This window comes from Myotis lucifugus, unplaced genomic scaffold (assembly GCF_000147115.1).
Source record: "Myotis lucifugus unplaced genomic scaffold, Myoluc2.0 scaffold_2248, whole genome shotgun sequence".
In the NCBI taxonomy this organism is placed as follows: Eukaryota; Metazoa; Chordata; class Mammalia; order Chiroptera; family Vespertilionidae; genus Myotis; species Myotis lucifugus.
Genome location: NW_005873296.1, coordinates 7117 through 20735, shown reverse-complemented (window position 1 = coordinate 20735; position 13619 = coordinate 7117). Strand labels below are relative to the sequence as shown.

General features: G+C 44.8%; 2 protein-coding genes across 2 annotated transcripts; both read right to left on the bottom strand.

Moving 5' to 3' along the window:
* Window positions 1–7173: 7173 nt before the first annotated feature.
* On the bottom strand, window positions 7174–8931 carry LOC111824555 (zinc finger protein 570-like). The gene has a single exon (XM_023748992.1). It carries the CDS (start codon window positions 8909–8911, stop codon window positions 8081–8083), a length of 831 nt encoding a protein of 276 aa, XP_023604760.1. The 5' UTR covers window positions 8912–8931; the 3' UTR covers window positions 7174–8080.
* Window positions 8932–9010: 79 nt separating this feature from the next.
* Window positions 9011–10982, bottom strand: LOC106695696 (zinc finger protein 551-like; the record flags this gene model as incomplete). The annotated part of the gene is made up of 2 exons (XM_023748991.1): window positions 9011–9910; window positions 10859–10982. Coding segments are annotated over 2 exons (969 nt in total), but the record flags the coding sequence as incomplete, so codon positions are not given.
* Between the last annotated feature and the right edge of the window lie 2637 nt (window positions 10983–13619).

The following is a 13619-nucleotide window of genomic DNA, read 5'->3' as shown; positions in this document are numbered from 1 at the left end:
GTCACTGTCTGTGGGCTCTGATAAGGGCTGGTGGAATTTGGGTTCAGACACGTATGGAAACATCAAAAAGGTATGTTGTGTTTTTCAAATGTCCATTTTATATCAATTCTACTTGAATCAAAATTTAAGAAAGGTTTATACTTGATGCATCCCAATAATTTTAGTTTTATTATGAAAGTTCTTAAGCATATTTGGTACTGCTATATCAGCATGTTAGAAATACAATGTAATGATGTGCCACTTAAATATCTTACCCTGTCCATGTTCAGTGCCATCATGTTGGCAGTTTGAACCTCACGATGATGAGAGTATTTACACCGGGGATATTAACAAAGATTACAACTGCAGACTTCACTTAATGCATTATTAAATGCTTAGACATACTACATTTGGTGGGGAATGTTAACAATGCAGATTAAATCTGTAAGTGTATGGTCCAAGTGCGTTTAAATTCTACATGGGTTAAAAATTGAGAAAATGTGTTCCACTGCAATATTTAATATCTCTGGTTCCATATAGCAAAGAAGTAATTGCAGTCCATGAGAAATGAGTGAACTTCAAACATGTCTTACATTGTACATTGTCCTATTGGTTAAACGAATAAATTTATTTTACTTTTTTAATTCTTTATTGTTGAAAGCATCGCATACTTCCCCTTTTTTCCTCTCCAAACCGCCCCCACCCTCCAGCCCAGGCCTCCACTCCCCTATTGTCTGTGTTCAATGGTTACGCTTATATGCATACAAGTTATTCAGTTGATCTCTTACCCCTCCCACCCCCCAGCCACCCTCTCTTACCTTCACTCTGAGGTTTGAAGGTCTGTTTGATGTTTCTCTGTCTCCTGACCTATTTTTATTCATCAGTTTATGTTGTTCATTACATTCCACTCATGAGTGAGATCATGTGATACTTAGCTTTCTCTGACTGGATTATTTTTCCTGGCATTATGTTCTCAAGGTAATAAATTCATTTAAACAATTGGTAAAAGATTCTGAGCAGACATTTTAATGAATGTGATAAAGATAGTGTAAATAAATGTATGAAAAAATGCTCACCATAAAAAATCTTCAGTAAATAGAAGTAAAAAGAAAGGGAGCTAATACTATACTCATTTATGGGGTTAGTATTTAAAAAGATTAACCATTGGATGTGCTGGCAGGGTTGCAGAAAAAGTGGAGTTTTTATTAATGTGGGTGGATGGGAAGGCAAAGAGCATGACCATTTTAGATCACAGTCTCACATATCTTACAATGTAACACATTCACCTACACTACAACATTGAGATCAGTAAAACATATATCTGTATAAAGAAGTGAATGCAAATATTCCCAGAAGATTTATTTATATTCTCCCAGCCCTGGAAATGAACAAAATCACAGACAGATCATTAGTTAAAGTGGTAACTCACAGATCACAATACTACTCAGCAATAAAAAAAATAATTATTCACATAAGTGTTTGTGTTGAATCCCAAAATAACTGTGTGGCATGGAGGAAACCAATCTTTGTTAAAGAGCACACACATTATAGTGCCTATAATAATATAAAAAATAAGAACTAATGTGTTGTAATGGAAAAACAATCAATGCCTGGATGGAGGACTGGGGGAGGGGAAGCAAAAGAGAGAGAGAGAGAGAGAGAGAGAGAGAGAGAGAGAGAGAGAGATGTTATAAAAGGGCAGGAGGTAAATATAGGGTGAGCCAAAAGAAGATATAGAGTTGTTGGTATATAAATTAATATGATAATTAACAAATAATAATACAAAAATTTACTCTGCCCTGGCCAGTGTTGCTCAATTGGTTGGCACCATCCCCCACACTAACAGGTGACTGGAACAGGTCAGGGCACATGCCCTCCTCAAACCCCAGTAGGGAGAGCAGGAGGCAGCTGATTAATGTATCTCTTTCATACAGATGTTTCTCTCTCATTCACCCTCCCTTCCATTTCCCTAAAAGAAACGATGAAAGTGATGTTTAAAATACTTTTAAAAAGAATAAACTCTGTGTTTTGGGTGCTCAAAATTTTAAATCTATTTTTGCTCCACTGTGTATATCAGAGATAAGTTTCTCTCATGTGCGATGGTTTCACAGATTTATATGTACATCAGAGCTCACCAAAGAGAACACATTAGAAAAGAGCAGTGTGTCGCATGTCGGTTCTCATATGCTGGAGCAACAGCCTTGCCTCAGTGGCAGGAAACATTGGCAAGCAGTGTAGTCTATGCCATCAGAACCAACAGGAGTGCTGACTGGTTACAAAAGGCACAACCTGGGATTGGTTACACTCAAAATACCGACTTCTGCGCATGGGCCACGAAGTTTCAATCGCACTGTACATGTGCGCCCACACGTGGTATTTTGTGGAAGAGCCACACTCACGGGGCCACAGAGCCACATGTGGCTCGCGAGCCGCTTTTTTGACCGCTGGGTTAGAGGGTTATCCTTCCTCTACCTTTGAGTTCTTGCCTGTTGAGCATCACCCTTAAGCTGAACACCCTAGAGGGGCCAGCACAATTCACAAAATCATTAGGTTACATTCTCTGCCAATGTATAGCCAAATGTTCTCGTAACTAAAAACACAGCACCATTTCCTGGAGAATCCATGCTACCTCTGGGATTGGCTGTGTGTGTGTGTGTGTGTGTGTGTGTGTGTGTGTGTGTAGGGGGCAGCTTTATTTTTAATAAAATCAAAATGGAAAATTACCCCAAAGGTGCAAAAACAGAGACTCAAACAAAACCAAAACTTCAGGGGTGTGAGTGTGCTGGCCAGAGGCAGGACTTTCCAAAGGTGAACTGTGTTGTGGGCCCAAAGCATCATGGGCTTCTCCCGAATACAGAAGTAGGTGCAGATGCAGTGAGCCAGGTTCCTGGGTATGGGGAGGAGCAGGCTGGAGAGACCTCTGGATGGAGATAGAAGAGCCTGGCCAGCTCCTCTCAGGGAGACACAGAACCCAAGTTCCTCTCAGGACCTTGCCTGGGGCTCCTCTCTGCCAACTCCTGGGGAAAACAGAGCGTGCCCAAGCTGCAGTGGGAACATCCCAGGAAAAGGCAAGAGAGCACAAGGAGGGGTGGGCTGTGCAGGCAGAGGCCCCTTGTCAGGGTAGCAGTGGTGGATGGTTCTATTTTTGTTTTCATAATCCTCACAGGAGGATATTTTTCCATTGATTGTTATTCAGAGTGGAAGAGTGGGGATGGGGTGGGGAGAGAGGGAGGGAGGGAGGGAAGAAGGGGGGATGAAGGGAGAGAGAGAATATCTTGGAAGTAAGAGACACACATCAACTGGATTCCACCTGCATGAGCCCCCAATAGTTCCCAGGTATTAAACCTGGAACCCAGGTACTTGCCCTTGACCAAGGATTTAATTCACCCTCTTCATGTGTGTAGGCTGACACTCTTACCATTAAGCGACAGTGGACAGGCCATGGTGGATGTTGACCCAATAAGGATAAAAGAGGAGCATTTTGTTTCCTTAGATCAGTGATTCCCAAAGTGGGTACTACCACCTCCCCGTGGGCACTGCAGCGATGGGGGGGGGGGGGGGTGGTGGGTGACAGCCACAGGTGCATTTGGGGGCGATGAGTAACTGCTATTAAAATTAAAAAAAATTTAATTTCCAGGGGCTGAGTAATATTTTTTTTCTGGAAAGGGGGCAGTAGGCCAAATAAGTTTGAGAACACTGCCTTAGATTGATAAATATCTACAATTTTAGTGGCTAAACTTCAAGACACTTGCATCCCACAAGGGGACCCTGAGTCTCAGGAGCCTGCAGCCCATCACGCTGGGCAGACAGGGCATCAGCCTCTGCAGAGACAGCTCCTCTCCTTCCCTGGGCAGGTCAATGGCTGGAGCACCTCATTACAGCGGCCGAGTTTGGGTATGACTGAGTCTCAAGTTTTCTTGAAGGACATGCCAACTCCCAGGTCATGACTGCCCTGGTCACTTATGTTCCATTTCCCACTAACCATGGCCCCAAAGAACAGAGCGGACACCAGCTTGAACTGGGACTACAGCGGCCTCAGGTCCACACACATGGTCCCGCACCAACTCTCCCTGGCAACTGCCCTGGCTTATACCTGCCCATACAAACCTGCCCAGCTGCCACTGCTGCTCCCAGCCTTGACACCTGAGAGGAATCTGAGCTCCTCAACCACATGAATTCTGAAACAGCCCAGTCTCCAGCCCTGGCTGGAAGGTGCGGAGACCTCAAGGGGAATGTCAAGACCCAGACCTACACCCGGCCCCTTAGGTTTTAGTCTCAGGGAGCACAGATGTCATCACCCTGGGTGGGTTCTCCACACTGACATCAGGGGCACCTCCCACACTGTTCCCTGGGTGATTGCACGGTTAACCCTCATGAGGACCCTGGCTGCATGTCACCATGGGGTCCCTGAGCTGTGCTGGTGTTCACATGTGTGTGGACTGACTGGGAGAATAAAACATGCATATTGATTGATTTGAGAGAGACATAGGGAGAGATAGAAGCATTAATTTGTTGTTCCTGTAACTTCCTACAGTGGATTATGGTGGGCCTGCCAGGGTCATACATTTTCTTGCATGTGCCCTGACTGGAGGTGGAACCTGCAGTCTTGGCGTTATTGAGATGATGCTCTGACCCACTGAGCTATCTGCGCGCATCCTGACATATCGGGTGTTTTACGTTAAGTAACCCACTAATGTACCTACGGATAAATAGATACAAGAACAACCATCATGGTAGATGATGGAAGGCTAGAATAGGATTCATGGGCTTTCATAAGTGTTTTCCTCATATGGATAGATTTCAAATAAGCTATTTCAAAGACAGAATGGGTCCTCGCATCAGTTATATTATTTTCCAAGAAAGAAGCACTGAGGAGGGCAGGAGGAACTTGGTTTCAGGAATGCAGGCATGAATGGAAACGTCAAAAGGGCATGTTTAAAAAGTGTACATGTTAGCCCTCCCTGGTTTGGCTCAGTGGACAGAGTGTTGGCCATTCAACTGAAGGGTTGCAGGTTGACTCCGGTCAAGTGTATGTACCTCCATTACAGAATTCATCACAGGCACAGGTTAGGATGTGTACAGGAGGCAACCAGGTGATGTGTCAACCTGAATGGTTTAAATCTCTGTCTCATAGAGAGTAAATCCAGGCTCAGAGACTGAATGTGGATTACCTGATGATAGAGTAAATAAAAGGCAGGACTAGAAGTCAAAACCATGTGTCTACAACAACGGAGGTCTGGCCTCTAATGTTAGGCTGAGATTAACACCTAGGTCTCCTAGAGAGTAGAGTTGCTACTTCATAACCATTAGGATTGGCTAGATGTGACACCCATAAAGCTTTAGTGGCTTTGCATATAGAAGTTATCTTTCTTGTTCATACCATATGTCCATTCTGGTTCTCCTGGGACTGGAATAAAGGAGGAGCCACCCTGCAGGTACCGGTTGACATTATCAGAGATGGACAGAGAGGGTGGCCAGTCTCAGTGTTTCCAGTCTTCTGTTAGTGGTGACAGGCTTCACTCCCACATTTCTTAGGTCAAAGCACATCGCAGCGCTGCAGCCAACCTCAGGGAGTCGCAGCAGAACCTGGTCTACTTGATGGGCCTCATTAAGGCGACCATATGGTGCCAACGTCTTTTGGGCTGTGCAAGGGCAAAGGAGAGGAGTGGGGACTGGTAGTCAGTCAGGATTTTGTCCCCAAGCTGCCCCAAAACCATCACTTTCAAGATTCAAAGGAGTGAACATCCAAATACGGAGTTGGTAAGATGTCATGGGCAGCAAACTCAACACCAATTCTGAGTGTGACTTTGGGAACATCCCTGGCTGCCTGGATTCCCCTACTTTGGTCAAGGTCAAGACCCACATGTTAAGAGTGTTTACTGGGAAGGGTACAGGACTGAAAGCATCCCAGCATCCCTGTTCTTTTCAACTAACATCAGTCAGCACCTGCTTCCAAGTCTCCTTTCTTGTGCATGGCCCTGGTGTGAGCTCCCAGTGAGGATGGTGAAAAATGCTGACGTTGACATCAATGGTGATCCTGTGCTTTCCATTTGTTCTGTGTATGAACCTGTGCTAAAGGGTCCCTGGATGGTTCTCCACACTGGTCCTAATTCGTCCTCCTGGCCCCAGAGTTGGGTGGGCCATGCACACCCAGTAGGTGACCAGAGCCAAGAATCCCAACAGTGACGCTCCATGAAGCCCCAGGCACCTTCCTCTATTAGTTGTCAGCCTAGCTTTGACATGGCAAGGGACACCCCTCTCCTGGGATGCCCAGTTCCTCATTACCAGTGGGGACTGAGGAGCCTAGAAATCTTCCCCCTCACCTTTGCCCCACATGAACTCATCCTCATATTCCTTTCCAAGTTTCCTGGATCCTCCAACTTCTTCACAAAGACCAGTGTCCTTCACAAACGTTACCAGTCCACACTCTATATCTCCTGTCTGTCATCAGAGTCTTCCTCAATTCCCCACCTTCCCACAGTCTGGAATTCTCTGAACTGACCCTATGCTTAATCCATCCTTGAGACCTGAGATGGGACCTCCAGAAGGACACCAGACGCCTGGAAGGGAAGAAGGGGCTCACCTGGGGGTGGGGAACAGGAACATATTGATGTAGAGGAGGGTGCCTCTACAATGCCTCTCCAGAGATTGCCTATGCACTTGCCCATTGTGGGGGTGCACAGACTCAGAGAGAAACATACAGATAACCCAAGCACAGAAACACGCTGGTGCAGAACACTCCCAGACTCTGCTGGGCGCTCAGGTTCTGGGCTTATGACCAGGTTCACATAGACCCACACTATAGACATGGGCAATACCATCAGGAACACACACACACACACACACACACACACACACACACAGAAATAGAAAATTGGGGCCACCCAGACAGTCCCAAAGGACACACACACACACACACACACACACACACACACACACAATGGACACTACCCCATATGCAAACGGGAACCACAAAGTTATTTAAACTTTATTTCATTGCCTTGGTGAGTGGTATAAAATAAGCCATTATCGGACAAAGACTGATTTTTCTGACATTATTACAGTATATGCTTTCCAAAGCACAGAAAATTTGGGGGACCCCACCATATCTGTTCATCTCGCCATGATGATAGATCACAACTTTCGTATCAAATCATCCAGAGATTGAAATTAAAAAAAAGAAAAAGAAAGCAATGAAAGAAAAAACATCTTTACTAAAGATCATAAACCAGAACAGAAGACAGTAAGCAATTTGCAGGCTGGTGAATTAGAAAGCAAAACAATTCATAAAAACAAAAAGTGAGACCCACAATGTCCCTGAAAATGGTAACAGTTCTTAGCTTAGGATGGGTGCTCTGGAGAAACCCTAGGTCAGAACCATTCCCTAGTCAGAGAGAAAGGAATGAACATCCAGTCCAGAACTTGAAGTAATCACAGTTTTCTCAAGCACAAGTAAGAACACAGAATACATTTCCCCTGAGCACACAGGGTTTGTGACTGATGCACGCTCTTCAGGTGAGCCAGGTGGTAGAGATGAAATCTCTTCGGCCACAAATGCTCACTGTGACATCAATTGGGTAGTAGGTCTGGGCATGTGAGCAAGTACAAATGCAGATCCTTCAATCCTCACTTGTACCTGAAATTTATGAGGAATATATCAGAGTGCATGTTCCATTAAAAGGGGTTTAAATTCAGAAAAACAGGTCCCAAAGAGTCGCCTTCAGTGTTCTTATACTAAGTGAGAAAAGTAAAACATTTGCTGCACATTTAACACTTCTCTCCAGTGTAATCTCTCAGGTGTCTAATAATGCTAGTTTTGGGATTAAAAGATTTCCCACATTCAGTACACTCCTATGGCTTCTCTCCAGTGTGAACCATGAGGTGTGCAGTGAGGTGAGATATCAGACAAAAGGACATCCCACATTCTTTACATTTACAGGGCTTTTCTCCAGTGTGAACTCTCTCATGTTGTTTAAGGGTAGACTTATCATTGAAGGACTTCCCACAATCACAGCACTCATACGGCTTGTTGCCACTGTGAACCCTCAGGTGTCTACAAAGGTGAGATTTTAGGCTAAAAGCCTTTCCACATTCAGTACACTCATGGTTTTTCTCCAGTGTGAACTCTCTGGTGTCGTTTGAGGCTATACTTATTACTGCAGGATATTCCACAACGACAGCACTCATATCGCTTGCTGCCACTGTGAACTGTCAGGTGCTTATTAAGGTGGGATTTTCGGCCAAAAGACTTACCACATTCAGTACACTCAAATGGCTTCTCTCCAGTATGAACTCTCTGGTGTAGTCTGAGATAAGACTTATCACTGAAGGATTTTCCGCAATCACAGCACTCATATGGCTTGTCGCCACTGTGAACTCTCAGGTGCTTAGTAAGGCTGGAATTTTGCCTATAAGACTTCCCACATACAGTACACTCATATGGCTTATCTTCAGTATGAACTCTCTGGTGTTGTTTGAGGTAAGACTTATGACTGAAGGATTTTCCGCAATCACAGCACTCATATTGCTTGTCGCCACTGTGAACTCTCAGGTGCTTAGCAAGGCTGGATTTTTGGCTAAAAGATTTCCCACAGTCAGTACACTCATATGGCTTCTCTCCAGTGTGAACTCGGAGGTGTATAGTGAGTTTAGACCTTTGACGAAAGGACATCCCACATTCTCTACACTCATATGGCTTCTCTCCAGTGTGAACTTGGAGGTGTGCAGTGAGGTGAGATATTAGACGAAAGGACTTCCCACATTCTTTACACTTACAGGGCTTTTCTCCAGTGTGAACTGTCTGATGTTTTTTGAGGGTAGACTTATATTTGAAGGACTTCCCACAATGACAGCACTCATACGGCTTGTTGCCACTGTGAACTCTCAGGTGTCTAGTAAGGTGATATTTTTGGCTATAAAAGCCTTCCACCATTTTTTACACTTATAGGGCTTTTACTCCAGTGTGAACTCTCTGGTGTTGTTTGAGGTTAAACTATTTACTGATAGGATTTTCCCCAATGACAGCCCCTCATATCGCTTGTTGCCACTGTGAACTCTCAGGTGCTTAGCAAGGCTGGATTTTTTGGCTAAAAAGACTTCCCACATTCAGTACTCTCATATGGCTTCTCTCCAGTGTGAACTCGGAGGTGTACAGTGAGCTTAGACCTATCACGAAAGGACTTCCCACATTCTCTACAATCATATGGCTTCTCTCCAGTGTGAACTCTGAAGTGTTCAGTAAGGTGAGCCCTTTGACAAAAGGACTGCCCACATTTTCTACACTCATACAGCTTTGCTTCAGTGTGAACTCTCTTATGTTGAATTAGGTTCAAGATTTGTCTAAAAACTTTCCTACATTTGTGACACTCATAAATCAGGTCTCCAGAACAGTCACCGTGACTTTGAACAACTTTCAGGTTGTGGCTGGCAGCATCTTTACATTCATCCCAATGGTGATGACTTTTTCCATCAAGAAATTTCTGTGAAATCTCACTGCCACAGGGTAGCTCTTCAGTGTTGAGAGTGGTCTGGTGCTTGGGAAGCTCTGAGTTGTATTGTAAGTCTTCCCCAACCTCCCTGCTGGCTGAAGGCACCGAAGATAAGTAGAAGTTGGACCTGCTCACAAAGGAGGCCCCGTCCATAGCTTCTTTCCACCGCTCGTCTCCACATTCATTCCTCTGTTGCTCATGAGAGTTTGCACTGAAACAGAATTCTCCAACACGTGCATCACTACAGAAGGCTTTCTGCTCAAAGTCTGCTGCATGTGACCCACTCAGGTGCAAAATACCTTTTAACACAGAGAAACACCGCTTACACAGAGGGATCTTCTGGGTGGCTGGAGCTGTCTTAGAAGCCCTGACCTGCGACTCTCCTTTTATAGATACACTCTGAGCAGAACAGGTCTCATCACCATTGATTTTATGCCAACAACCTGAAAAGCGAGAAAGGGTAAGGAAATGAATGCTGAATGTGGTGACAGGGGGAAGTCCCAGTTACACATCACACGTTGGTTCCATACAATTGTCAGAAAATAAGGGATGTGCAGGAAGGATTAGTAAGAGGCTTTTGTCACTTTCTGGGCTAATAAAGATTACAAAACAGGGAGGCCTCACCAGAAATATGACACAAAAATGGAAAGCACCACATGGATTTGAATATGGATTTCAAGCTAATACTTCAACTTAAAGAATTCAGCATGGCTTGTCTGCTGGGGACAGGCACAAGCTTTGCAAAAGATGGGTTAGGTCTTACTCCAAGTAAAATTCAATAAAGGAGTAGCTGATTTCGAGGACTAATTAGCACGTATGTGCACCTCATAACACATGTGCAAGTCAATGCTGCAGAATATTACAGAGGCACACGTGTAGAGGAACAGGTAACAAAGAGGTGAGCAGTCAGCACTGGTCCAGAGCAACACAGCTTGCTATAATATTCAGGGAAGAGAATATAACAAACAATTGATTGAAGGTCTCACAAGAACAGCCTCTGTTTCATGTAAGTAAAGACCATAGCATGGAACAGGTCGCCACAAAGAACCTTCACCTAGAGAAAGATGGCAGAAGTTGAAGCCATGCACATGGAAACTGTCAGCCTCCCATGAAGAGAGAGTGCAAGCTGGGACCCATGAAGCTCACTGCAAGACTCCTGACTTTCTGTTTCCTGTACATTTTGTGGTAACAGGAGTTAGAGGGATGTTCATGGAGTCCTCTGCTCAGGACTCACCATCCAGCTCATTCATGTCAGTCACAGCACATTTCACAAGACAGTGGGGAAAATTACCAGAGGCCATGTTCTCGCTGTGGGAGAGAGAAAGCTACCCCTGAGGAATAAAGGCAGACAGGTCATCACCTCAGGACACTGGGAGAACATCAGGTCTTACCTACAAATGACACAAGTGAAAATATTTCCAGCATCACATCGCAGTACAGAAGTCTCTGAGCCTCATCAAGGAGCCCCCATTCCTCCTGAGAGAAGACAATGGCCACATCCTCAAAGTTCATAACCTGTCATAATGGGGACAGTACAGCCCATGATCAGCTTCACTCCTAAGATTCTAGGTCTGTCATACTCCCCACCCTCCACACCCATCTGCTCTGTCCACTCCAGAGAAAATACCAGGCCTTCATCCCATGAAAGCCACTGTTTTCTTATGTTTATACTGACATTTTGTCTTCCTACTCTAATAAAGGCATTTGAGCAGATAAGACCCCTGAGCTCTGGACCTCCCCTGTACGCCACACTGACTTTTATCAACAGAGTGGTTGTTAAAACCATAGGTGAAAGAGAGATGCTGGCCATAAAGATATTGTGAGTGATTTGATACTGGTGTTGTCAGTCAATACCCTCAGACTGTTTCTCAAAGACGCGAAATACATGGCATCACACTGCACCCTCTTGACCCCAATTGCAAAGTGCTGAGGCCATAGCTTTGCACTACCTGTTGCACAGAGTTCTTTGAACAACACTTCTCTCACACAGCTTCACTCCCAGAAGCACAACGTCAAAGGTAATGCAAATTTGTTTCCTAATCACCTTTTTTCCCCAAAATTACAGTTCACCATGTCCATAATCTCTTACCCCTTACTCTTCTCCCCTGCCCATGCCAGTGGACATTTTGAAGCCTGGGGAACACTGATGTATGCTATGTCAATCCTATTATCCAGGGTGTCATCCCCAACAACAAAAGGCAGGTGGTTAGCTAAATGGCACCTAAGCTCTGTACCTTGAATATAGTGCCAAATCAACCCTCTTTACAGGCAATTACCCTAAAATTCACCTCACTGGATCATCCAGACACCACCAGAAATGGGCTTTCCGGTCATTCACTCTTATGTCAATGTCAGGGTGCTGTGGCCATCAATTCACATTCCTTCTTCAAGTGCAAATCACTCTTTACCACACCACTCTCACACCTGTACTCCCTTAGCCTCAGCCCCCATAGTCCTCTCCTTAATGTCTTATTACTTATCAAGTGTTGTCCAGCGAATGCTTGCTAACATCTCTCACTTAACCATGAACTCTCCTTGACACTTGACAGGACAACTTCTGTCCCTATGCTGTGTTGTGACCCACAAATACTGGCCACAGCAGGAAAGCCAGTCCTCAGGCTCACACTGTCCCTTCTGAGCTATTACTACCATTACCAACCTGACCATGATTCCCTGTATGAAAGTGATCCACAGTCCTGGCTGATGTGTCTCAGTGGGTTGAGTATAGACCCATGCACTGGTGAGGTCACATGCCTCGGTTGTGGGCTGGATCCAGAGTAGGGGCTGTGCAGGTGGAAACTGATCATTGTTTCTTGCTCATCACTGTTTCTCTGTCTCTCTCCCTCTCCCTTCCTCTCTATATCTAAAATCAATATATACATACACTGGGTAGCCAGATTATTATGATCACCTGACATCTGTAGGCAAATTAGCTATAATTTTCCCCTGAAGTTGCTAGAGGGCCAGACCATTATAAATAGGTAAGCAGTTTGTTTGCCATGATAGTAGAAGTGATTTTTTTCTAAGGATATGTGTAAACAATGCGATTTAACAGCCTTTGAACGTGGGATGATTGTTGGCACTTGGAGCCATGGAGAGAGTATCAGCAAAACAGCTGAATTCGTTAAATGTTCCAGAGCAGCTGTTGATAAAGTGTTTAAAGACTGGACTGTCAGCCGAAAATCTGGGTCTGAACGTGCGAATTGTGGCCGTCAGCGAATAGTCAATGTTAGGCCAAGACTGGTACAAGACAGCAGAAGGGCAACAGTGGATTAAATTTATGCAGATCTTACTCAGGGATCCTCTCAAATGAACTCTGAACGCACAGTAATAATCTGGCCACTCAGTGTGTGTGTGTGTGTGTGTGTGTGTGTGTGTGTATAATATACACTGAGTGGCCAGATTATTATAATCTCTGAACACATAATAATCTGGCCATTCTGTATACATATATTTAAAAAACATACCTGCACGCTCCTAAATCTGCTCACTCTTCACTCCAAGCCTCTGCACATTCTGGAACCTAGGCCCTGGCAGTCCTCCCACTCATTGCACTGGTTGCTAAAAACAAGGTCCACGTCATGAAGCCCTAGTCCTGGCCTTAGGATTCTGGGCTTAGTATCTGTTCAAACTCCCCAGGTCCAAGGGCTACAAGAGTGGCTGACAGTCCCAGGACAGCACTATCTCAGACGCCACAAGTTTGTCAGGCCCTGAAATAAGTTCCACAAACCTTGTACACCTAATCAATTCTGCATTTGCAGGAATTTGTGGAAAGGAAATGGTCTGTAGAGAGCCTGGCAAACACCGCCAGGATCTAGGGATTAAGGCTGCTCTGTACCCTTGCCCAGCCCATAGGTCAGGTGCCCTCCAGATGCCTGTATTATTTCAGGGCTCAGTCCTCTGTGCTCACTCTTGTCACTTACCTTATCATTTACAGGACTTCTCCTTCCTGTCCACAGCTGCTGTCCTCTGTCTTCTAGTCTTTTCTTCCTCTGAGCAATGATAGTTAAAGTTAGAACCCTAAATCAGAAAATGTTCCCCCCCTTTTTTCACAACCATCTATTGTTAAGTCTGATCAAATAATTGAATAGGTACCCCCTCCCCTGGGAACTTACCTTTATGCCATTTCACAATGGACATTCTACTTGCTTG

Bases quoted from the DNA above. Each gene is read 5' to 3' on its own strand.
- LOC111824555 (XM_023748992.1), bottom strand. From the start codon at position 8,911: ATGGTGGAAGGCTTTTATAGCCAAAAATATCACCTTACTAGACACCTG.